This window comes from Desmodus rotundus, chromosome 3 (assembly GCF_022682495.2).
Source record: "Desmodus rotundus isolate HL8 chromosome 3, HLdesRot8A.1, whole genome shotgun sequence".
Lineage (NCBI taxonomy): Eukaryota > Metazoa > Chordata > Mammalia > Chiroptera > Phyllostomidae > Desmodus > Desmodus rotundus.
Window position 1 is genome coordinate 55,286,929 of NC_071389.1, and position 23,619 is coordinate 55,310,547.

At 44.7% G+C, this 23,619-nt stretch overlaps 1 protein-coding gene across 2 annotated transcripts in view; it reads left to right on the plus strand.

The window, feature by feature from the left end:
- AK5 (adenylate kinase 5) overlaps window positions 1-23,619 on the plus strand; it is a 202,144-nt gene that overhangs the window by 153,697 nt on the left and 24,828 nt on the right. For both annotated transcript variants that reach the window (XM_024565514.4, XM_024565515.4), the window contains exon 11: window positions 22,625-22,788. In XM_024565514.4, the coding sequence (XP_024421282.2) occupies window positions 22,625-22,788 (164 nt within the window). The remainder of the gene's footprint in view (window positions 1-22,624; window positions 22,789-23,619) is intronic.

Below are 23,619 nucleotides of genomic sequence, written 5' to 3' on the forward strand. Positions count from 1 at the left end.
CATCTAGTTGACTTTAACCTTGGGATCTGGATGGACTCTTGCCACACTTATTTTACAGTCTTTCCAGAAAGTACAAGTACATTACTTCTACTCCTTACTAAAGAGAAACTCATCATCATAACTTCAGAGAAAATTTCCTTTTCCACATAAACTTCACTTAGTTTTCTTGGCAGCAAGGCCAGGACACAATACATTCTACTTTCTGTTTAGCTTTTATCTTAGGGATCAAATTAGAAAGAGGAGAGACTGTTTGAACTTGATGTGCAGGAATCCAAGGAATGAGACTTTATGTCCCATAGAAATCTGCATTTTTATCAATATGATCCAAAAACAGCTTTGAAAAATAATGCAGCATAATTTGTGGTTGTCGTTCTGCATCTAGCATTAATATTATTTCAGATTTACCCATTGTTTAGCACTCACAGTTGAATTTTAAAATATATTTTCAAATGTCACTTCTGTCTGTCTAGGATAAAAACGTCAGCTCCCCTGTTCCTAAATCCTGTGCCCTTCAGAAGGTCAAATAGCGCACTATAAATAATCTTTGGCATCAGACAAAGCTTGAGACCCAAAGGTGCACAGACCACACTCAGAACGCTGCTCTGAGCTAAAGGCTTTTCTTATATCCAACCAAACTCTCCTGTATGTCAACTGGTTGGTCAGTCATATCCTAGTAAAAAAAAAAAAAAAAAGATTCCAGCTTACTGCTTGGGCAATAGAAGGTACAAAACCACTGTGATATGAGGGAAAATAATTGTTCTTCTGGGGTATTTACTGGACTCTGCTTGAAAATTAAGGTCTTAGTTCCAACCACTTCCTTGACAGATGGCAGAATGACACTCTGGGGGTGTATGTGGCAGGTCAATTTGGGCTTGTAAAAATCCTCAGGATGTCATAGACCTACCCACAGCAGTTTTGATGAGCTTGAATAAACAAGAGTCAGATGATTTCAGTGAAACAAGTGTGGCTTTGTCTATAAGAGAAGATGGCTGAATTTTTTTATTGTCTTAGATTATTGTCTTGGCATCTTCCAGAATCACAGTGGAGCTGTAGTATTAGCAGAGGCCAGTTTGACATCCTCACCTATTTAGTCATAAGATAAAATTAATATTCCTAAAGCACTCTTCCCCATTTCAAAGTATTCACTAGTTCCCTTCTGTCCACAGAAAGGTCCAGACTCCCTAGACTGGCCTTCAAAGCTCTCTCCCTGCTGGCCGCGTGCATCTTTCCCGTTTCCCACTGCACCTCAATCAAGTCTTTGGCTCCAGCCCCACCTACATCATTATCATCTCTTGAACAGTTTCTCGCTTTTGCCCTTGTTTTCATCTGAAATGTCTTCTCCCCTAGCTAATCATGCCCCAAGGTCAGGTTTAAGTTCTCACTCCCTGTGACGTCTTCTCTAATCACCAGCTTCCACCTGTGAGCTCCTCCATTCCTTGGGTCTGCATGCCTTCTTTAGATACCCCAGAATGACTAGAACAACAAACATTTGTTGGAATAATGAATTCTTTAGGAAGCAGTGTGGTCAGTTTCCATAACAACAGAAATAGCGATTGGAATTCCTGGAATGGAACTGACAGGCAGGTTGTTGCTGTTGCTGTTGCTATTTCTGGCAGGATGGTTTTCAGGTTAATGAGCCTCATCGGATGCTCCTTGCTCCACATAGCTGCCATCCTCTCACCGAGGACAAGCAGTGTCAATTCCCTTCTTCCCCCGTCCCGCTGCCCTGCCGCCCCAAGTTGGTGCTGTTTCTTGCTCATTTGCAAACTAGTTATAAGTGGAGGTAGGTAGTAACAGTGCTGTCCTCTGAATGGAAAGAAAATGTTCCGGGAAAGTGAACCAAAGGTGGCAGGGATGGACCTAGTCGGCCCCTTGAATGTTTTGTGACGATTACCTCTTTGTTCATGAAGAAAGCAGCTCGGTAGCTGTTTATGGACAAATGCTTCCAAAGAACAGATGAGGATTGCACAGGATAGGGCCTGGTGATCAGAAAGATTAAAAAAGGTCCTATAGACTTTGACTATTCACACAAGACACAAGAACTGTGCTAATATTATATAAGACTGGCCCTCTGTCATTAGTGAAAATGAAAAATTATTTGGAAAACATTGAAATATTCTCATTATATCCCACCAACAGGCTCCCACAGTTTTTCACAACTTTTTCTAGTACGTTTCTCTTCTTCTTCTTTTTTTAAATCTCTTGATCATGATCTATTATGGCTTCTTCTTCCCTTGTCTGCTTTTCATGGCCTGCCTATTCCCAAAATGGAACATGACCTGAATTCCTATTAATGCCTCTCTAAAGCCTCGGTAGAAGTGCTTCAGTTTGGAAAGTCATCTGACTTTATTGATGAGGTGTGACACTGAATGTCGTCATCATCAAGACACCATTCGATGCCTTGAACTTCACTCTCGGGGACATAGGTGGCCTTGTGCACGTCAGCACTGGTGCTGATAAACTGCTTTCAGTAGTAAGCTTTGAGAGGTTCTTGTAGAATATTTTTGTGTTTTGTGCATTTTTAATCACTGCCCAACTAGTCCTATTTCTTTCCTGGAGGAAAGCTGGGGCAATGAGAATTTTTGCTCAAAACTTAGTATTTCAATGAGTAAGTCTAATTTTTAAGGAGTGTTTTCTTGAGGCTCAAGTTGAATGTTTTTGGTGGAACTGACTCATATATTTGGTTAGATGAAAAATGAAAAACAACTTGGGGAAAAAATAAAAGCAAATCTGATTGTTTTAACTTAATGTAATAATAATAGAAGCTGGTGTTCATGGAACACTTAACATACACCAGGCACTATATAAAATGCTTTGTATATTCTTTGGTGCTTGTATCCACTTGATGGAGTATTATCACCATCGTGACTTTTCAAGTAAGACGTTAGAGAGTTAATTCACTAGTAAGTGATGGACCGGGACTTGAAGACTGGGATTTCCTCATTGACAGCAGATGCTTTCAGTTGTGTGTTCGGTTTGGTTTGGTTTGGTTTGGTTTGGTTTGTTGCCTCACCAGTGAAAAGCAAGTAACTTCTTAGTGTTATGATGAAAGTAAGGGACTCCCACAGTCTGTGGACCACACTTTGAGAACCACCACCTGAGTATGAATTGGGTGGTGGGGGAGGTAAGCAGGTATATGAAACCCCAGACTTAGCATATAGAAGATCTTGGAGAAGAGTCCCTTCTTTTGTGCCTTCTTTTCACTTGTCCTTTCAAGAGCAAATAACCTCACAAATATGAGGAAGGGGTCAGGGAGAAGGGGGTGTATCTACTAAAAGCCCCTGTTTCTCTGGGCTCCTGTGGGCCTGGAAAGGTTCTGAATGCTTCTCCATGCCCAGTGGCAGATGGATGCTTGTCAGAATTGAGCAAAGAGGGATGAATGTACCAGGAGGACCAGCAGGAGACTCCAAAGCAGGGACTGGAAGGAAAGTGGAAGGGGAACACCCCAGGGAATCAACAGCCCTGGGAAATACCAGGACTGGAAGAAAGGCAAAGAAAACCTTTGAGGCAAGAGAATAGCCCTGACATGAACACTGAACTTTGAACTTGGGTAAGTCTGCTCAGGCTGTTATAACAAAATACCACAGATTCAGTGCCTTGTTAACCACAGAAATTTATTTCTCACAGTTCTGGGAGCTGGGAAGTCTAAGATCAAAGCACTGACAGATTCAGTGGTGAGTGAGGGCCCTGCTTCCTGGTTCACGGGCGTCCGTCTTTTGCTCTGTCCTCACATGGTAGAAGGGGAGAGAGAGAGCTCTCCAGGGCCTCTTTCATAAGGGCACTAATCCCATTCATGAGGGCTCCGCCCTCACGTCCTAACCAACTCCCAAAGGCCCCAACCTCTGAATACCATCACTTTGGGCTTTAGGATTTAATATATGAATTTGGGGAAACATAAACATTTAGTTTGTAGCAAAACTGGAGTATCGAGGTTATCAGATATCATGGCACTGGACTAAGAGAACCAGGCTGGACTTGACTGAATTTCCACTGTGAAGTGAAAATAGGCAGCTCGTAAGCTAAGCTGGGTTCACACAGAGAAGTGAGTTTCCATCTGATTCCAAAGCCTGTGGCCCGCCATCACTGTGAAACCATCCCTGCTCTAGACACGGCCACATAACTGCCGCAGCTCTGGCTCCCCTGAAAGGATACAGTTACTCAGCCCCTTCCACACTCTCCTGGGCCTACACCTGTACTTTCGAAGTCCAGGCTATTCCGGATGGGAGGGTAAAGGGGGAGAGATACCGGGCCGCTTTCCAAGAATGCCTCAAATTCATTTATAAACCATGGTTGTGTTTCTGACGTTGGAGAAATGTGGGCATTGTGTGCAGACAGTAAACCTAATTAATAATATAAATCTTCTCATTGTAAAAAGGTTCCAAGTCATGTTGAAATAGAACAAAACACTCTCTGTAATCAGACCAAATGAATAAACCTTTATCAAGGGCTTACTATGCATAACAAACTGTGAGATTCACAAGACATTAAACAGCCTTTGGAACACTGCATGACATGGCAGAAGTGGGGTTTTCTTTATGTTTTTTAAATGATTTTCTCAAAGAAAGGAATGTTGCTGAGTTAATTGAGTCATCCAGAAGGGCAAATTGCTGCTAAAAAGAGCACAGGTGAGTTTATCCGTGTATGGTGAAGGGAGACCTCACACCTTCACAGTCATGGTCTCCCTGCCCATTTGTTGAGATCTTTCTGGAAGCACCATTAGCTCACCAGTGGGGTCACCTAGTGAAGTTTCAGGCGCTCAGCCTGTTTACTCAGTCAAGACCACACCTCTCGGCCTAACTCACCGACAGCTTGTTTTGCTTGTTCTGCAATCCACAAAAAATGACCAGCGGACACTGGCAGCTGCTACAGGCTCTAGAAGGATCCAGTACTGGAGTTGAGAGAACACCCAGAATCTTGTGTTTGTGTCCAAGCTCTGTGGGTCCAATCCTTTAGGCTCTCTGAGTTTCCATTAAATGGCAAAATAATATTTGTTCTCTGTCCACCCCAAGTTTGAGCAGCCAGAGAGCTGACACATCGTTAGCTGTTCTCTTTGGAAACGCGTGCAGCAGAGACATAGCCCTAAGAAAGTGAACCGCAAACAAAAGTCAGTCAGGGTCTCCATCTTCTACCCCCAGAATATGTATGTTAATTACTTCATAAAAATATTAAAACTAACATATACTGATGAATTATATGTTCCAGATACCATGCTGTCTTTATCTTTTTTAATCCTCACACCAATCTTTCCAATTTTACAGATGAAGGCATGGAGGCTCAGAAAGGTTAAGCAACTTTCCGAAAGTCATACGGTGAATAAGTCACAGAGTTAAGACTCGGGCCAAGTTTCTCAGACTTCAGAGCCTCGAAGTGTATGGAGACGTGTAGTAACGAGGTCAAAATGTAGGTGATGTTGTGGGAATATAGTGGGCGAAGGAAGAGTTTGCCATAGTAATTTGAATAAGTGCCTCAATTTTCCATTTTACTTTGTTCCTATATATCCAGCTATGGGTGTCTGAAAACAAAAGCAAAATAGTAAGACAGCAAATGAATATCAATAAGGCAGACATCTGCGTGCCCCAGCCATATTTCTCCCAGTTGTGGGAAATGTCTTATAAACCTCAAAACAGGAAACGATTTGAATCCAAGAAACTATAAGACCCATTACTGTACCTCCTCCCAACACACATGGATTTCAGAATATGTACCCTGCATCTTTTACTAAGAAGACATATCATGGGTACCTTTTTAATGAACATTTCCAAAAGGATTATATTTCGGAGGGACATGGGCAATGTGAGCAAGTGCCTGAGAATGTAGTGGTGGTGGAGCTGAGGAAGCTTGGTGCCTCTGAGATGTTCTCTGGGTGTTGGGTGGAGTTCACTGACTGTATATTGACCTCAAACGATGGCTTAATATGGAGGTGGAGGAAAAATAGCCTAAGACAGAGAATATAGAGACTTTAAGGGGGCTGCAGCAGGGAGGCCGGTTGGCAGGTCGTCTGGAGGGTCATGCAGGTGAGGAACAAGGAAGCGGCTGAAATGGAAAAGAGGTAACAGATCCAAGAGATTTTTGGAAGTAGAATCCATAAGATCGAAAGATCCATTGTGTATACAGCCGAGTGAGAGGAATTCGCGTAACTCAGAAGTGACTCGTTTAGACAACCAGGTAAACAGAGGTGCCATTTGAGGAGATAAGGAATGTGGAAACTAAATGGGTTTTGAGAGAATGATAAAAAATTCAGCTGTAAACATCTTAAAATTGAACAGCCCTGGCTGGGTAGCTCAATTGCTTAGAGCATCGTCCCAATACGTCAAGGTTTTGGGTTCAATCCCTGGTCAGGGCACATGCAAGAATCAACCAGTGGGCGCATAAATAAGTGGAACAACAAGTCTGTTTCTTTCTCTCTCCCTTATTCTCTCTCTCTCTAAAATCAATTTAAAAAATCTTAAAGCTGTTATAAAATAAAAAAAACACCCTAAGGTTGAGATGTTTATGGAACGTCCATGAGGTAATGTCCACTAAACAAGAGGTTTTTGAGATCTGGTACCCAAAATAGCAGTTCTGGCTGTGAGCACGGATGCGGCGTTCACCAGTATATCAGTGTCCGGTGTGAGAAGCTATATGTGAGCGAGAGGTCCCCCAGTGAGCTGAGGGAGAGTGGGGCCAGAGGAGAACTGAGACCTGGAGTCCAAGAAAAACCTCGGGCCAGAGCGAAGAAGGAGAGAACGGAGAGGCAAGTGGGATATCAAGAGTAAATGGTGTCGTAGAAGGCAAGGGTGGAGAGAGTTTCCAGCTGGGAAAGTTAAATAAAATATAATAAAAAACATCTGTTGGGTTGGGCAACTACAGAGTATTTGGTGACTCCAGCAAGAGCAGTTCCAGTGGAGCAGAAAGGAGCCGGGTGAATGGGTAAGAGAATGAGGATGTGTGCAGACTACACTTTCAAGAAACCTGACTGAGAACGGAAAGGCTTAGGGCAGTTTCTAAAGGAAAGGAAGGTCAAAAGTGGAATATTTTTAAAATATGAGGGAGTCAAGCATGTTTATAAAAAGAGAGTCAAGTCAAGACTATGAATTACTTGAGTTCAGTCCCAGCTCCCCGTGTCCTTGCTGTGTGCCCTGGACAACATCGTTATACCCACCATTCCTTGGTTTTCTCACCTGTAGTGGAAGTAATGGGCGTACCGAGGTCATGGGGGTGATGCGTGGATGAACTGAGTTAATATGTCAGTGCTCTTCGTAAATATTCACAAGCATGAGCTATCATTGTAACTATTATATGCAGAGTGAGGGGAGACAATAAGAAATAGAGGATCCTGAGAAAGGCGCATTAGAAAGAAGAAAGGATACCTACAAGCTGGGGGAGCCATAACAGAGGTGAAGAGGTTGGGTGAGTGCCTGCATCTGTTTCTGCTGTCATTTGTTAAAATTAAGCACTCTCGCCCTGCCTGGTGTGGCTCACCGGGTTGAGCTCCAGCCTGCAAACCAAGGGGTCACTGGTTCAATTCCCAGTCAGAGCACAAGCCTGAGTTGTGGGCCAGGTCCCCAGGATGGGGTGTGTGAGAGGCAACCACACATTGATGTTTCTCTCCCTCTCTTTCTCCCTCCCTTCCCTTCTGTCTAAAAATAAATAAATAAAATATTTTAAAAATTAAAACAAGGTTCAAAAAATGTGTGAGGCATTCCCCTTTTAGAAAAAACAATTACTCTCTAAGAGACTGACCTGTTAAGTGAGGCTTCACCTGGAGCAGCTATGGTTGGCTGGGATCAGGGCCAGCTGGAGTGAACCTGCCTGTAGGCTGCCACTTTCTCCTGTGACACATTCCTGCAGTTGTTTACAACAAAACAACACAGGTTTCACCGTAGGAGACCGTGTGTAGCTTTGAGGAATGAAGCAGAATAACAAGCCAGTCCTTCAGGAGGCAGTGACTGTTTTAGCCTTACAAAAATGTCACATTTTCTTCAAGCTCCAGAAACAAGAGTCCGAGTCATCATTTTAGCTCTAAATGGAATATTTTTAAACCAAACATCAGGTGGTTGAGACAATGAAAGAAGATTCTTATAACTGAGTGCAGTGATTTTGCTTTAACATGACAGGCTCCTGTGACCCACGTATTATTTTTTTCTCATATTGTTGGGGGCACTGACTCTGAAGATGTTCCTCATGGTTGTCCCATGCTTTGAGTGATGCCTTCCACTAGAAAGTTGATTACCGAGTTAGTACCACACACTCACTCATCCACACCAGCCCAATGACCTCGGGTTAAAACGGAAAGAACCTATTTAGTCTAACAGCATATTTTCCTGCTTGGACACACTCTTGTAGTGAATGCATGAGAAACTGGTATGGACAGAAGAGCAGCATGTAAAATACGGTCTTGTTTTTCTTGGAAGTTTCAGCTTGGTCTTGGTGGAGCTATTGAGGCAAGCCCTGAGACTGCCCCTCATTCCAACATGTGTTGTTGAGAAAGGAAGAGAATGTTAAGCAGTGAGGAACTTGGCAATTAGTAGACATTCCGTATAATTAGAATGAATGAGTGGGTAGGTGGGTGGGTGGATGGATGGATGGATGGATGGGTGGATTGGAATGCAACATGACGAGATCCTTAGAAAATTACTGTCCCCAAGTTCCCCAAGCTCAGTTGTGGTAAATAAACACCCATTGTCAGAAATAAGGAAATATTTTATTACTCTTCTATGTGGCTTCTCCAGAGTCACCTCATGTTCTAAAATAGCTGCCGGTGTTCCAGCCCTTATGTCCTAAACCCATTAAACAGGAAAGAGGAAATGGGGGAGAAGAACACCCGCCTTCCCTTTCAGGTCACTTCCTGGATGTTGTGTTTACCATTTCTGCTTCTCTCCCATTGGCCACAAGGACACTTTTATCTGCAAGGGAGGCTGGTAAACATATATCCCAGAGAGCCATGTGTCCATTTAAATCCTGACCTTTAATTTTTTAGAATAAAATAGAACAAAGAAATTGTGTTTGTACTGCTAATTATTTTTTACTTTTGATTTATTTTTTACATTTTTTATTTTTACCATTGTATTTTTGCCATTACTATTTATCCTCCCTATACACTCTTCCACCTCCACCTACCCCCTGGTCCCCTCCACAGTCACCACACTGTTGTCTGTGTCCATGATTTCACTCATATGTGGAATCTAATGAACAAACGGAACTAACAAGCAACACAGAAACAGGCTCATAGACAGAGAGCAGGCTGACAGCTAGGGGGAGGGAGAGGTTGAGGGTGAAAGGACTGAGCAGAAAAGGGGAGAAAAGAAAGAAAAGATCTACTGCAGATTTTAACACAGGCCTCCTTTTCCTAGCAGCCTGGAAAGTGGGTTTGTCCCTTTCGTTTTGGTTTTGGTTTTTAATTATCCCTGGTAGGACTCAGTTTACCAAAATAATAGACGGAAGGTGCTCCTCTGTGGAGCTACCACCAGTGGCCATGGCAGCAGTAGAGAGTAGAGTTAAGCTGGGCCTCCGAGAAGTCTGCAGTCCAGTCTTAAAGCCAGGACGGTAGCCTGACAAGCGGGCAGGGGCTGCGGCCCTACTTTTGAAACGCTACGTTGGGGCCTACCCAGCGATGCCTCTCGGGCTACCCACCAAAGCCCCTGTAATGCCACCTCTCCTCTCCCATACCCCACTGTGGTGTCAGCAAACTCGGCAGGGCCTGGCCTAGCCTTAAGCCCTAGTGGAGGGCACTGGCTGCTTCTCTTGGTCTTCCTGCAGGTGAGAGGGTCTCTTTCTGTTAGACAGCTTCTGTCCTTATGAAGGTCTTCCTAAGACTCAGTCAAAAATACACATTTTTCATCAAAATGAGGTCATGCAACTTTGAAACATACTCTTTGTACTTAACAAAGTACCATGGGCATCCTTCCAAAATTGTACAACTGAATATGTCATTTTAAAAATATGTTTTGTAATTAAACTGAAACACTCAAATCGTAAGTGCTTAGTTTGATGAATTTTCACTAAGTGGACGTACCCATCTTCCAATGTGCAGATCAAGGATGAACACATAACCAGCATCCCAGAAGGCTCCCTTCAGCCCCCTTTTATCCACTGTCCCCCACAAAGAAAGCCATAGATAGCCTTGAACTTCATATAAATGGAATCATACTCTATGTATTTATTTGTATGTCTTCTTTGAATACATCATTTTAATGATTGCATACTATTCCTTTGTATTGCTATACTATAACTTATTCAGTTTATTCCTGTTATGGTACATTTCCCCCCAAATTTTTGCTTTAATTAAAAATGCTATAATGAATATCCATGAAAATTTCCCCCTTAGGATAAACTCATTAATGTGGAAACTTTAAAGACTTTCGACTTATATTAACCAAATTGCCCTTCAGAAAGGTGATACCAATTTTATATTCTTGTCACAGCATAGATGAATTGGTTTCTGTGGTGTGGCCCCAAATTGAACCCAAAACCCAGATGTAATACAACTAACATCCACCAAATATGCCTCTGCCTGTCTGCAATATCCTCCCTTCCTTTCACAGTACAAAACACTGTAAGCACAAGTATTCTCCCAAGATCTCTGGCAAAAACAAAAACATAGACTGGTAGGGCGGGAAATGACCTTGGAACTTATCAAGTCCAACAAGTTTATTTTCAAATAAGAATGCAGAAGCCCAAAGAGGAGAAATATCAGAGCGGACAGATTCCTAATGAAAACCAGACCAGAGAACAACACACAGAGAAAAGGCTACAAAGATGCAAAACAAAATGTATTTTCATCAGTTACCTTTAGGGTCATGAGAACTTTTTTTTTCAAAAGTATCTATATCTTCAATAAAAAGCATACACTTCTCTCACAGTGGAGAAAAACTATCTTCTCTAAAAGAAGGAAAAATAGAAGGGAGAAACTAAGTTTAAAAATTGCCAATTATATTCTTCAATGCATGCCTAAGATCATAGGGGAGGGCTCCAAAAAAGGAAGTGAAGTGGCTTCATAAGTTTAAGAAGAATGTGGAAGGGACAGAGCACTCTAGAACGATGAAGTCCAAGAATTCAGAGACCTAAACAAGCAGAGCCGGTGGTGAAGCGCATTTTGGAAGGCCCCAGTCTGTCAGCTGGGTGAGTTGTGTCTGAAGCAGGCCCTGGAGACTGCTGGGTGGAGAAACAAAGGACAGGTTGTTAGTGGTGTTTCCTTGCGGGTAGGCTGGAAGTCCTGTCTCCATCCCTGTTTGGAGATGGGGTTAGGGCAGAGGGGGGTTTAGGGAGGAGGAGGGGTAGGGTGGAGGGGTGTTTAAGGGCAGGGGGTGGTTAGAGCGGAGGAGGGGGTTAGGGTGATGCATGGGGCAGGAATGTTTAGGAGCCACCACCGTGGTACCTGCCCTTTTCTGTCTCCCAAGGCCTGAACCTCCCTTGTCTTCCGTTGAAGTTAAGAGTTAGAGTATGGAATCCAATTTCAGAGTCTCATCTGAATTAAACATTTCACACGTCTCACTGTGCCTGTGGTGGGTTTTAGCTATGATTCACAAAATCATACACTGTTTGAGTTGTCAAAACAGAGATGACATCATGTCCCTAAAGTCACCAGGTTAGTAAGTGGTGGGGCCTGACAGGGTTGTCAGATATCACAACTAAAAATGCAGGACACTGAGTCAGTGTGAATTTTAGACACGCAGTGACAGTGTTGGTCTAAGGACGTCTCAGCGACGTTGAAGTGCTCGTCCTGTATGTCATGGGGCCGTGGGGAAGGCCTGCACCTGGCTGAGTGAGGGCTGCGGTGCATTTCTGAACAAGTCTGTCTGACTCCCTCACGTGAGCAGCTCCACAGCTTAGCAGCTACCGGGGCACAGTGGCCCTTGGGCAGTTTTTCACTGGCATGAGAAGTTACAGACCTCACCTATTTCCAACAGCTGTACGGATTAGGCGAATTATTACAAACAGAACACAGAGAAGACTTACTAGGTCAAATACCAAGTCAAAAGCATTGCGAACCAGACACCTTTGTCTGAACAGTCTGCGATGACCTCTCAACCGAGTTTGTCTCTGAACCGCTCACTCCATTGGTACAAAATAGGCCGCTGTCCCCCTCCTGTTTTCTCGGGCTGGATGCTGAGAAAACAAAAAGCTCCTTCATCTGCAAGAGACAGGGTGGCCCTTCTATTGATAAGGCAGTGAGGATTTTTATTAACCATCATGCCAGGCATTAATTCATGATAGAATAAATATCTCGGGATTATTACATTGTGAATACTAAGTATCAACAAAAACTCCCTGCAGTGACCACTGGGAGTTCACCGTAAATCGCTTTCCTCCTCTAGAAGTTCCAAATTGAGCTAATCATCAGGGGAATTTTTTTAAAAGATCATCTTTTGGTTATGAAAATATTTCAAACATTCATCAAAGCTGAAAGAGTTTTATCATTAACACTTGTATACGCACCACGTGGATTGGACCATTCGCATTTCACTGCACTGTGACTTGTTTTGTCACGTATCCGCCCGCTATCCATCCGCCAGTGCAGCTGCTTCTTCCTTGCACATCTCAGAGTAAATTGCAGCTATCTGTACATTTCCCCTGGGAAACTGTCTAAAACTAAATTCCCAGGCCTCAACCCCAGAGGTTCACAGATTGACTGATTCAAGACAGTTTTTAATTCCCCAGGTGATTCTAATACACAGTTAATTTAGGGAGAGCATCAGTCAGAAGAAGTTAAGTTATACTGTAGTAACAAATAAGCCTTCCTAAAATCACTGTGGTGTGGAACAACAAAGCTGTTTCTTCTTCCGCTTCTTCCTCCTCGTCCTCCTGTTCCCTGTCTGGACTAATGCTACGTGCTCATCAGCAGTTGCCTGGGCTTTACTCAGGTGACCATGCTGATCCAGTCCCTGCCGTCTAAAACATGGCCGGTATCATGGCAGAGAGAAAAGAAACATGGAAAACCGTATACTGGCACAAAAAGAAAAAATAAAAGAAACCCTTTGCCGAACTATGACACATATGCACCTCTGCCCACATTTTATTAGCCAAAGCAAGTCATTTGGGAATCAAGTTCAAAAAGGTGGGATGAGTAATCTTTCCTCAGGAAGGAGCACCATGGAAGGGAAACTGGAATATTTAGGAAGGGGAATACAAAATAACACAAGAAACTCCTAATTTAATCCAGACTCCTCAATTCATAGACCAAAAAGCTAGCATCCAAAGAGACAAAGTGACTCTTTCAAGGTCACTCGGCCAGTCCAATGCAGGAATGATCCAGAAAAAAATCTCCTGATTTCCAATGTCATATATAGGGCTACCTTTCTGAAGCTCCCAGATTGTTCACTATGCATTCATTCACTCATTCATTGATCTAACAACTGTTGAGTGCCTACTGTACACCAGGCACTGATAAATAGGGCACAGTCCGTGCTATCAGAAGTTTCCAGTCCCATATAAAGTTTTTTCTTATAACCTTCAGCTGACCTTATCACTGGCATAGTTCATCCTATCACCAAATAACCTGAAGCAGTAGTGCGTTTCAGGCTAATAGAGACGCTGTCTGAGGGTAAAGGTGTGTTTTTCCTAATTGTCTGTGGTCAGAGAGAGTCAATTCCTAGCAACAGCCTACAGAAACAGCATGGTGACACAGCTCATCCCAAACACAGAACGTTGAAAGAGACTGCTCAGGGCCCACAGTGGTTGAGCATCGTCCCGAGAGCACCAACAGTCCACGATCTGGTGGCGTAAGAGCTTTCCTCGGGAGGGAATCCTTAAGTCACAAAAATCCGAACCTGTCCTTGGAGCCCATTTTCATTTATAGTGAAAGAAACACAGGGTCCAGCAGAAGTGACGCCTGCGTGAGTGTGGTTGGTTGGGTAATGATATGGGTGTGATCATGGATAGTTTTAATTTGAACATTTCACCTAACATGTCATGGGGTGTGCTTGAGTGTGATACTGTGATGTGACAGAACTGCATGCTTATGATTTTGTGATAAAACAGGGTCATGATTTGTGCTGGACCCTGTATTTCAAGGGTTAGAAATCTGATAGATTTGAACAACTCCACGGACTGTCTAAACATAGGATTCTTTGATTTGCGAAGGACATTTGGTACCTTCACCAGCTACCACTGTGAAGACTATCCAGCCTTAAAGATGATAAAATAGTACCACTATATAAAAATGCTGCGTCTGATCTTTTAGCGCATGGAGTGTTAGAGCTGGGAGTTTGGTTCAGCTTCACTAATAGAACCTGCCTCATTTAACAGATAGTGATCAGGATGCTTACTGAGTGTTATACTGTACCAGCTACTTTTCCAAGCAATTTACATGTACTCCCTCATTTTGCCTTCAGAACTAATAGGCATTATAATCATCCCTATTTTGTAATTGAAGAGGTTGACGCTCGGAGAGGATGAGAAATTTGATCAAAGTCATCGAACCAGATAAAGGTCTGAGCTGTGAACCGGGAACTCACATCCTTTGGTCCAGCGTTCCTTTTATGTAGAAGGAAATAGAGTTGGAACTTTTGTGGGGCCACACAGCTCCTAGATATTGGTCCTATTTAACAATTGCCTGTGACAGTGTGCACGCTTCTGTGGGGATCCCAGCATAAAGCCTTTCTACTCTGCGAGCTTCTCCCTGGCAAAGGAAGGAAGAGAATGTATGTAAACCGTGTGTCCTGGAAGCCAAGGGAAGAAAGAATTTCAAGTTTTCAGTGGTGGTAAATGCCACTAAAGAGTCAAAGATAGTAAAGGCTATCAACAAAAAAGAAGAGGGTCATTAAATAATACGACAATTATGCAATCACTGTCGAACTTTAAAATACCAGTTTCAGAGAGTGATGAGGGTAGAAGGTAGCTTACAAGAGTAAAAGGAGTCAACAAAAGAGGAGGAAGTGGAAACAGGCAGTTTTAGGCTACTGGGTAAAAGGGGAAAGACTATAGGGACAACTAGAGGATGCAGACCATGGTGGAAATATTTGTATTTGCATTGGGGAAAACCACGCATGTTGTTCTACAGAAGAGAGAAGAGCTGGCATCAGCTGAGAGGAGTAAATTTAATGTGCACAAGAAAGAGAGAGTGAAGAGTTTGGAGTAGGCAGGAGGAGAGAATCCACTCATCAGGAAACTATTTATTTTTTCAGCCACTATTGTAAATTGTCCACTGTGATTTAGTCACTGTGTTTGAGCACCATGGTGAGTAAAACACACCCACATCCTATACTTGTGGACCAGAGTCTAATATGGAAGACAGGCTCTAAGTAAATATATGTGTGTGTGTGTATATATAGTTATTACATACTATGAAAAATGCTGTGAAGGAAAATGTTACAAGAGCCAAAGCAGAGAAGTTAGCCTTAAGCTGAATAGTTGTTTGTATAAAGTTTTCCAAATAAAAGAAAGAAGGGATAGAAGAAACATATGTGTTGACAATGTTGAGGGAAAAAATAATCTTTACCTTTTAAGTGGATAGACAGACTGAAAATTCAGAAGAAGGAGGGGAATAAGACTATGTTTGCGGATTTGAGGGCAGTGGTGAATTATATTAGAATCCATCCATGGACTTCCAATGTGGTATCAGCAACAGAGGAATATACTTGCAAAAAAGCATTAAAAGCTATTATGAAATTAGATAGTATGACCCAGTTGGCTTGGCTTTCTGACTTTCTCAAGGAATTCTGAGCAATCCAGAGTAGGTGCATATAAAGTAAATGATGGGTTGGGCAGAGAGAGCAGGCTGGTGGTTCTCAGGGCAGGCACAATAGAATTCAAAGGGAGCAAAGGATTCAAAGTTACTAGAGAGGGCCTGGTGTCCAGCTGGCTATGGAGCTAAGTGGATCCCAAAGGGCGTGGACCAACTCAATGAGGCCACAGTGAGGACCAAGAGATTAAAGAACAACTAAGGAAAAGGTCAAGGGAAAAGCGAAAGGGAGAAGACGACTTAATCAGAGAGGGAGGATAGACTGATATAACGATGAACTCTCAGGTTCAGCCAAATCAGTTGGGTCAGTGATGAAGGGCATTGGGGCCGAAGAGGTTTAAAGAACGTTGAGGCTGGGGTGAGATGGGAATTAAGGCCTGGAGAGCTTTGCTAAGAGCAATTAGAACCCGGGGAACCTGTGCCTTAGAGAAAAACTTCATGAGTTTTCTAAACCAGATTCATGTATTTGTACAACTACTGTCATATCTCTGTGTGTGTGTGTTCATGCACACACACTGATGTGTATCTCACCTGCACATGGTCTGGACATCTTGAAGTGATGGCTGGTCCCCCGACTTGTTGGATTATGTGTCATTAAAGCCCTGATATGCTGGTGACAGCCTACAGATGTAACTCAGGAGCAGCTAGGCGGGAAGCAACTTCCCCTCATTATAAGTAGCATTTACCAAGCACCAATTTCTTGGAAAAGAGATAGGACACGGGAAATTTTCAAATGTAGATTCCACTTTTCAAAGGTAGACTCAACCTTTCAAAGTTGCTTAGCAACTGGTTGGGTATGGGAGAGGAGGATGAAGGAGAGTCAAATGTAGGAGGAGGCAGAGAACTCTCCTTGTCTCTCCGGTTCTTGTCTCTCCTCACCCATTTACAGATGAAGAAGCTAACACTCAGAGAAAGTAAAAGACTCATCCATACCCACAAGACTAGTAAATGCCAGAGCCTACTACTAGGTGCATATATCCTGTGCACGTTCAGCTGAAGCAGGCTAGTAACAAGCTAGGAAACTCCTTGACAAGGGGAATGAGGGAAACTGAGACAGATAGCTACATAAAGGCTGAGCAATTAACAGCCCCCTAATACATTGCAAGGTCTCATCTTCCCTAACCAAGAACACTTAGGAGCAAATGGATTACACCTCTCCTCCCCAACCAGAGAGTGGGTAGCTTAAATCACCCGAGTCATACCGTGCTGCCTGGACTCAGGAAAGGAAGTCTAGGCAGCCCAGGGTGGCTCCCTTCTGTTCCTGTGACTTCCTTTCCTGAGACTAGGCAGCCCAGCCCAAACTCACTCCTGTCACTGTGACCTTGTCTTCCTCTATCTTAAGCCATGACTTTGTTCCAGTGTCCCCAGCTTTAATAAACGTACTCTCAATCACGTGGACTCGAGTTGAGAAATCTTTCCTGCATGAAGTGAAGAAACCACACATTCCAGACTGTGCCAGGGCAGGCCTGCCTCAGTCCCAGTCCCTTTCCAGTGACACCACTACATCGCATGCCTCCCCTCCTGCCATTCTCTGCAGGACTCTCTCATGCTCCACGTCACTTCACTGAATACACCAAACTCAGACTTAGCCCCTTCTCTTCCTCATTTCCCCTGTGTTGGCAAGGTCCTTATGCATGCTCACCAACCCCCCTGCCTCTGCCTGGGCGAAGAGTCTGTCCCAGGGCTCCCGCAGTGCTGTTCGCAGTGCTGTAGGCAGGCTTGCAGCCCTACACAGTTCTGTGACACTTGGGCCACCTGCCATCTTCCCATTAGACAGTGAATTCTCTGATTGAAAAGACAGAGGCTCCGAGTCTTTTTATTCCCAGTGCTTAGCACAGTGTCTGACCAATATGAGCTGCCCAGCAGATACTTGTCAAATTGTTACAGAGCAAGAGGGTGGGGGTGGTTCACGATAAATTATTACAGAAAGGATTCCGCCTTTCTGTCTCTGGAGGTTTCTTCCCCCCACGCCCACCTGCTAGGTTCGCAATGCCCGCCGCCAGAGGAAAGACGTCTCTCAATGCCAGAGACTGGTGAAAAGGAAAGGAATTGTTTATTCAAAAGTTACACAAACTTAGAATAATGACCTAATGTCTTCAGTAAGATACTAAAGTCCTCTAGAATACCCACAGATGCACAGTCCTTCCCTCTCCCTGTGCCCAGTCCGGGGTACCGTGTCTCAGGAAAAGAAGTAGAAGTCCGTGATTCAGGCTCCCGGCACCATCAGCTGTGTGGCTGCTGCGATCTCTAGTTAATCCAAAGCCATGTGGCACCTTCTCATGGCCCAGCAGCAAGAGTCCTCTCTCCCCTTTCTCTATGGCTGCAAAGTCTCTCCTGCTGCCTAAGCCGCGTGGCAAGAAGAAGCACTCCAAAACCTCGTGGTCCTCTTTACTCTCCTTCAGAACCGCGTGGTCCTTTTCCCCACTTCAGAACCACATGGACCTCTATCTATCTACTTGCTTCAGAGCCTCGTGGTTCACTCCTTCCTTCAGAGCTGCATGGTCTCTTCTTTCTCCCCCATAACCTTGTGGTCCTCCCTACTCTTTGAAGCCGCGTGGTCTCTCTCCTTTACTTCAGAGCCACATGGTCTCTCCTTCCCTTCAGAGCCACATGGTCTCTCCTCCTACAGTCAGCTACACCTGCCAGCATCCCTGTATTCTTCCAGCTTTACTGGGCTGCCATAGTAAGTCTGGGCAGGTGTGGCCCCATGGCTTGGAGCCAATCATCTCCAAGCTCTCACGCAGGCCCTGTAACCAGGGGCTTCCCAGTCCCATCTTGGGTGGAAGCCACTCCCATCTCCCTGGCTCAAAGCAGGGCCACAGCTATTTAACATATCCATGAAACCAGTTAAAGGTTATAGATATGTTAAATGACTGCCAGGGGTTAGCTACAAAGCTGTTGCTACCCAAAACAGCTCTGAATGGCCCTGTTCCATGTGTCCCATCCCCCCTGGCTCAGGCCTGTAGGGGTGAGGACATCCTATATACATTTTTCTAATGTTTCCTGGACACCCCGAGTCCTGGACCCCATTACAAATCCCTTCTTAGGGCCCTCCTCTTGGCTGCACCCTGCTTCAAAATGAAGAGCTGTATTAATAGGCCTCATTTTTAATTCCAGGTTCCATCCTACAATTAGTAAGATACAATAAAATGTCAACAAAGGACATTATAACCTGCTCTATGCCATTACTATTTAAAACCTTTAAAACTAAAAGCACAGCCCTGACCAGTGCGGCTCAGTCGGTTGGAGTGTCCTCCCACAACCGAAAGGAGTTTGATTCCCGGTTAGGGCACATGCCTGGGTTGCGGGGTCGATGTGGGCCCTGGGCACGTGGACCGATTCCTGGTCCAGGAGCGTATGGGAGCCAGCGGATAGCTGCTTCTTTCTCACATTGATGTTTCTCTCTCTCTCTAAAAAGCAATGAAAAAAATGTCCTCGGGGGAGGGTAAAAAAATAGAAATAAGAGCATAACAGAAACCTACGCACACGCACTTGCTTGGATTGGGGGTGAGCTAATTATCCACCTGGCCTCCTCACATGTTTGGGCTTGCTTTCTGAGCTCAGAATGAGCTGTAACATACTGCTTTGCTGTTTCATCCTTTTAACCCTCAGGCCAAGCACCCTGCCACAGTTGCTTAGGGGGTGGAGGTCTTCCCGGGCAGGGCTCAGCTAATGAAACCAGGAGCTGTCTCCTTTAGAGAAGATTCCTCCAGTAAATAAAAAAGTGCCCTGGAAACCGTGGCTCAGGTGGGCATGCTGAGGAGATGCAGGCAGCTTCCACCTCAAAGAGAATGCCTGAGTGAGAACACAGTCGTGGGCACCTGGGCTGGCAAATCTGCAGCTGCCCCTTCCTTTCCTCCCTCCCTTCCATGCAGTGCTGTGGGAAACTTAGGGGGAAATAACACACCAAGCTGTGAAGTGGGAGTTCACAGTGTCTTCACTCTCACAATATGGCACCTTGATCTCACATGAAAAAAAAATTGTTTAATTACACTGGTGGTTAAGAAAAAAGATTTTTCACCAATTTTTTTTTCCTTTGGAAGTGTTGCCAGACCCCTTTAAAATGGATTCTCATGTTCCAGACTCTCTTTGTGAATCACACCATGCCATGTTGGGCATAGGTTTGCTTGGGGGTTAGGCCTTGAGTAATGACGCACTAAAAATCAGTGAAACGACATAAATACGACAGCTCCTCATCTGCTGTCAGTCATCTTGTCACCAGAGAACACGGCCCATTCACTCTGATATGTGGCGCCTCAAAAGAATTTTTGCCAAGCAACAAATTATCCTGGAGGGATATCAAGGCCCCATTGGTTTTTGTTTAAAAGTAATTAGTGAAGGCCTCAAAGACGCACAAGTGGCAGTACATGAAAACTCCTATTTCTGCCAGCAGTCGGTGGGTCTTCACCGCAGTGATAAAAATCACTTTCTTCTCCAGCTTGGAGCCGTGGGAAGAATCAAGGCATTGTGCAGATTACTTAAAATTCCACTGTGCTGGTACCATTCGGCCAAAGAATGCTAAGAATTCGCAGCTGCTTCTCCCATGAAAGGTTTGAAAGGTTCCTAATGGGGCAGCAGCTGCCATTTAACACACAGCTGTTGTTAATGTGAGCTGAAGATTTTTAATTGCCTTTGTGTCGAGATTTATTAAATAACATTTTAGAGGACCAAAACCCATAATAGTTGTAGTAGTAGGATGGTGAAAGAAGAGAAATAACTGGAACTCAGCATTCTGGTCTTGTAAGTCGAGTCTGAAAATATCTTTTCCCCATGACTGGCTTCCAGCCATCCCGGGAAGAGTTTCGAGGTAACTCTGGTCCCAGAAGCCCTCGTGGTCTCTGCAGGAGCTCGGCCCCTGGTTCCCCTTATGCATGTATCTGGAAGCACTCCTTGCTGAGTGGTCTCCTTGTGTTCCCACACTCCATTTCAGTTTTCTCCGCAGACAGGAGCCGAGGTGCTTGGAGTGGACGCAGCATTAGCGGGCCATCGCCTGCTCCTTCTAAGTGGCCCGCACTGTTTTGGCAAGCCTCTGTAATTGCTGTTTCCCTGTGACCTCTACCCGTCCAAGACAACACTGGGAGGGGGCTCACCCTCCCCACTTGGCTAATAGCAGCTGTGTGGATGAGCAGAAGGTAGAAAATGTGGGCTTTAACTTTACTTTCTGCCAAGGCAAAGGAGAGGGAATAAGAGGCCCTCCAACTAATGAAAAACACAACTAATGTCCCTCAAGGGGGAAGTTACCAAACGTCCCAAGAAAGCAGCTTTGAATACGAAGAGAGGCAAGCCAGGAAAATTGGACAATAAGTCATAAATCCTCACTACCATACTAAAATCTCAATCAGGTTGTGCATTTTTAAGGTTCAACATTCCCCTTGACAGGATAACCTCGGTTCAGGTGGCATTTATGGAGCACCTACTGCGTGCGAGGTGCTGTGCTAGTGAGGGACGTGGAGACCAAGTGGTAAGGCAGGCCAAGGGCACCCAAGTGCTATGTAAACCACTCATTCCACCAGAGGTGAGCATGAGAGGTCTCATTTATGGCAGAAAGGATGAAGAGGAGGAAGGAAGGAACTTCCAGGCTGAGAACCTTGAAAAGCAAAGCACAGTGACTGGGAAAGTGTAGTTTATTGAAGGGACAGTACGTGGTTGGACATGACAGCATTGCAGAGGTTAAATGCAACTGGATTCTGGGAGGTTGGATGCCCCTCTGGGGGTTGGATTCTATTCTATGGGGAATGAGAAGCTATTAAATGCTATGGAGCTGGGAAGTGATATGCTTTTCGAGCAAATCATCCTGCCAACAGGTCTGCTGGACTCCAAGCCTCTCCCACTCCCCTCTGCTACAAGCAGGGAAGAGAGCAGGGAGCGCCTCTGAGCCAGAGTCCTGGCTTCAAGCCGTAAACGTGCTGCTTACCAGCCTAAGCCAGCGGAGTTCATTTCTCTGTGTCTTTGCTTCCCCATCTGTAAAATGGGGATAATAATAGTGCCTGATTCTCAAGACTATTTTAAATTAATACTCATGAAATGCTTAGGGCAGTGACTGGTACCACACGCTTTGGCAAAGGTTACCTATGATTGTTTTCCAATGTAAAATCTTAAAACTTAGCAACTAGTTGAAGTGGGAGAAGTAAGGGAAAGAGTCAAACGTGTAATGTTCACCAAAGGAATATGGTAGATAATCAGAATTAATAATAATAACCAGAAAACAGCAGAAAACCTCATTGAGAGACATTACACAGTACCTGGAGAATCTTCAGAACTGTCAAACGAAGGAACTCTTCTGTACTGAAGGGGACCAGAAGGACAAGACAATGAAAGGCAACGCACGATTTAGAACTTGATCCATGGGCTTTAAAGGACATTGGGGCAATTGAGATAATTCCATTGAAATTCGAAGGGGGTCTGCAGATGTAGTTATGCAGAATCACGTGCTTGGTCCCTTTGTCGAAGGAAATGACACCATAGTGTTCTATAGTGACGAGGCATCCGTTTGGCAACTGTTTCTCAAATGTTTCAGAAAGCTTTTGGTACTCATAAGTCTTGAGTTTGTGGTTGTTTGGAAATGGAAGCAATTTTAAAAATCAAGAGCTAGCATTTGTCGAGCACTCACTCTTTATTAGGCTCACGGGCAGCTTTGGTTCCCCAGGAAACTTCTCTGACTTGGATCTCTACCGGGAGGGGGTCCTGCGGGCCTTGGAGACCCTGTTGCTGCCTCAGCTCCTCCCCACTAGACCACCTGTGGTGGTGGCTGCTTGCTGGTCTGTGCACAGTGAGCTCTTGAGGGCAAGGACTGGACCCCGTTCTCCATTGTATCCACATCTCCCAGCACAGCTCCCGGGAAACCGAAAGTGCTTGTTACATGTTTAATGAAGGAAGCCCTGAACCTTGCCCACCACGGTGAACGTAGTTGAAAGGGAGACACCAGACTTAGGATGCGTGTCTGACACGCGACTTCTTTTCTAGGTGGCCCAGGCTCCGGCAAAGGCACGCAGTGTAAAAAGCTGGTGGAAAAATATGGATTCACACACCTCTCGCCTGGTGAGCTCCTGCGCAATGAGCTGCTGTCAGAATCTGAGAGAAGCAGACTGATCAGAGACCTGATGGAACGCGGAAACCTGGTGCCCTCAGTAAGCGACCGCTGGCTCCCCAGCGCGGGGAGGCACTTAGTTGTGCTGCACTCAGTCTGAGCTGCTGGCACAAAGACACCCACACAGACCTCGGCTGCATTCTCTTTCTCGCTTAGGTAGCAGGCCAGAGATGGGCAGGTCCGCGTTGTCCGGGCCCAGGTTCCCTCTGTCTTGTTGCCCTGCCAGCTCCTTGAATATTAGCCTATTTCAGATTCCGCCCCCCAAACTGGTCCCCACTTTAGAATTAAAATCTTTAAAGCAGAGAGAAGCCTGGTACAAGAGAGCCTAGAGTTACAACCCTCTGTAAAACAGAAAATAAAGTTTCTATTATTTGGGGGAGTATGATAGCATTTTCTTGAAGTTTGGTATCTTCCTTGTGTAGTTTCAGTAAAGTATATGTATTATTTATATATCATCTTTTATATACCTTTTTCAAGTCACCACCCATCTCTGAGAAGCTGGAAGCCGAGGGGAGCAAAAACATTCATTCCACCATGCTAAGTCCCAGGGTCTGTCTATACTCGGGGCTTGCGCGGCGCAGTCCCCGCTGGCCAGCAGAGCTCTGCTTCCCCCTCTGCCAGCTGCAGTCTGCTCTCTCCACCTGGGAGACAGAACGGCCCTCTTAAAAGGAAAAGAGCCATTGCAGTTGCCTCGGAGCTGCTTCCCCGTGGCCACTCTCCTCCCTACACTCTCCTCTCTTCACAGCAGACAGAATGATTTCTTGAAAGTGTTTATCAAATTGTGTTGTTCCCTTTCCAAGAACCTTCTAGTGGCTCCTCACCATACTTAAAATTAAATCCAGAGTCCTTCCAGTGGCTCTGACCTCCGGCT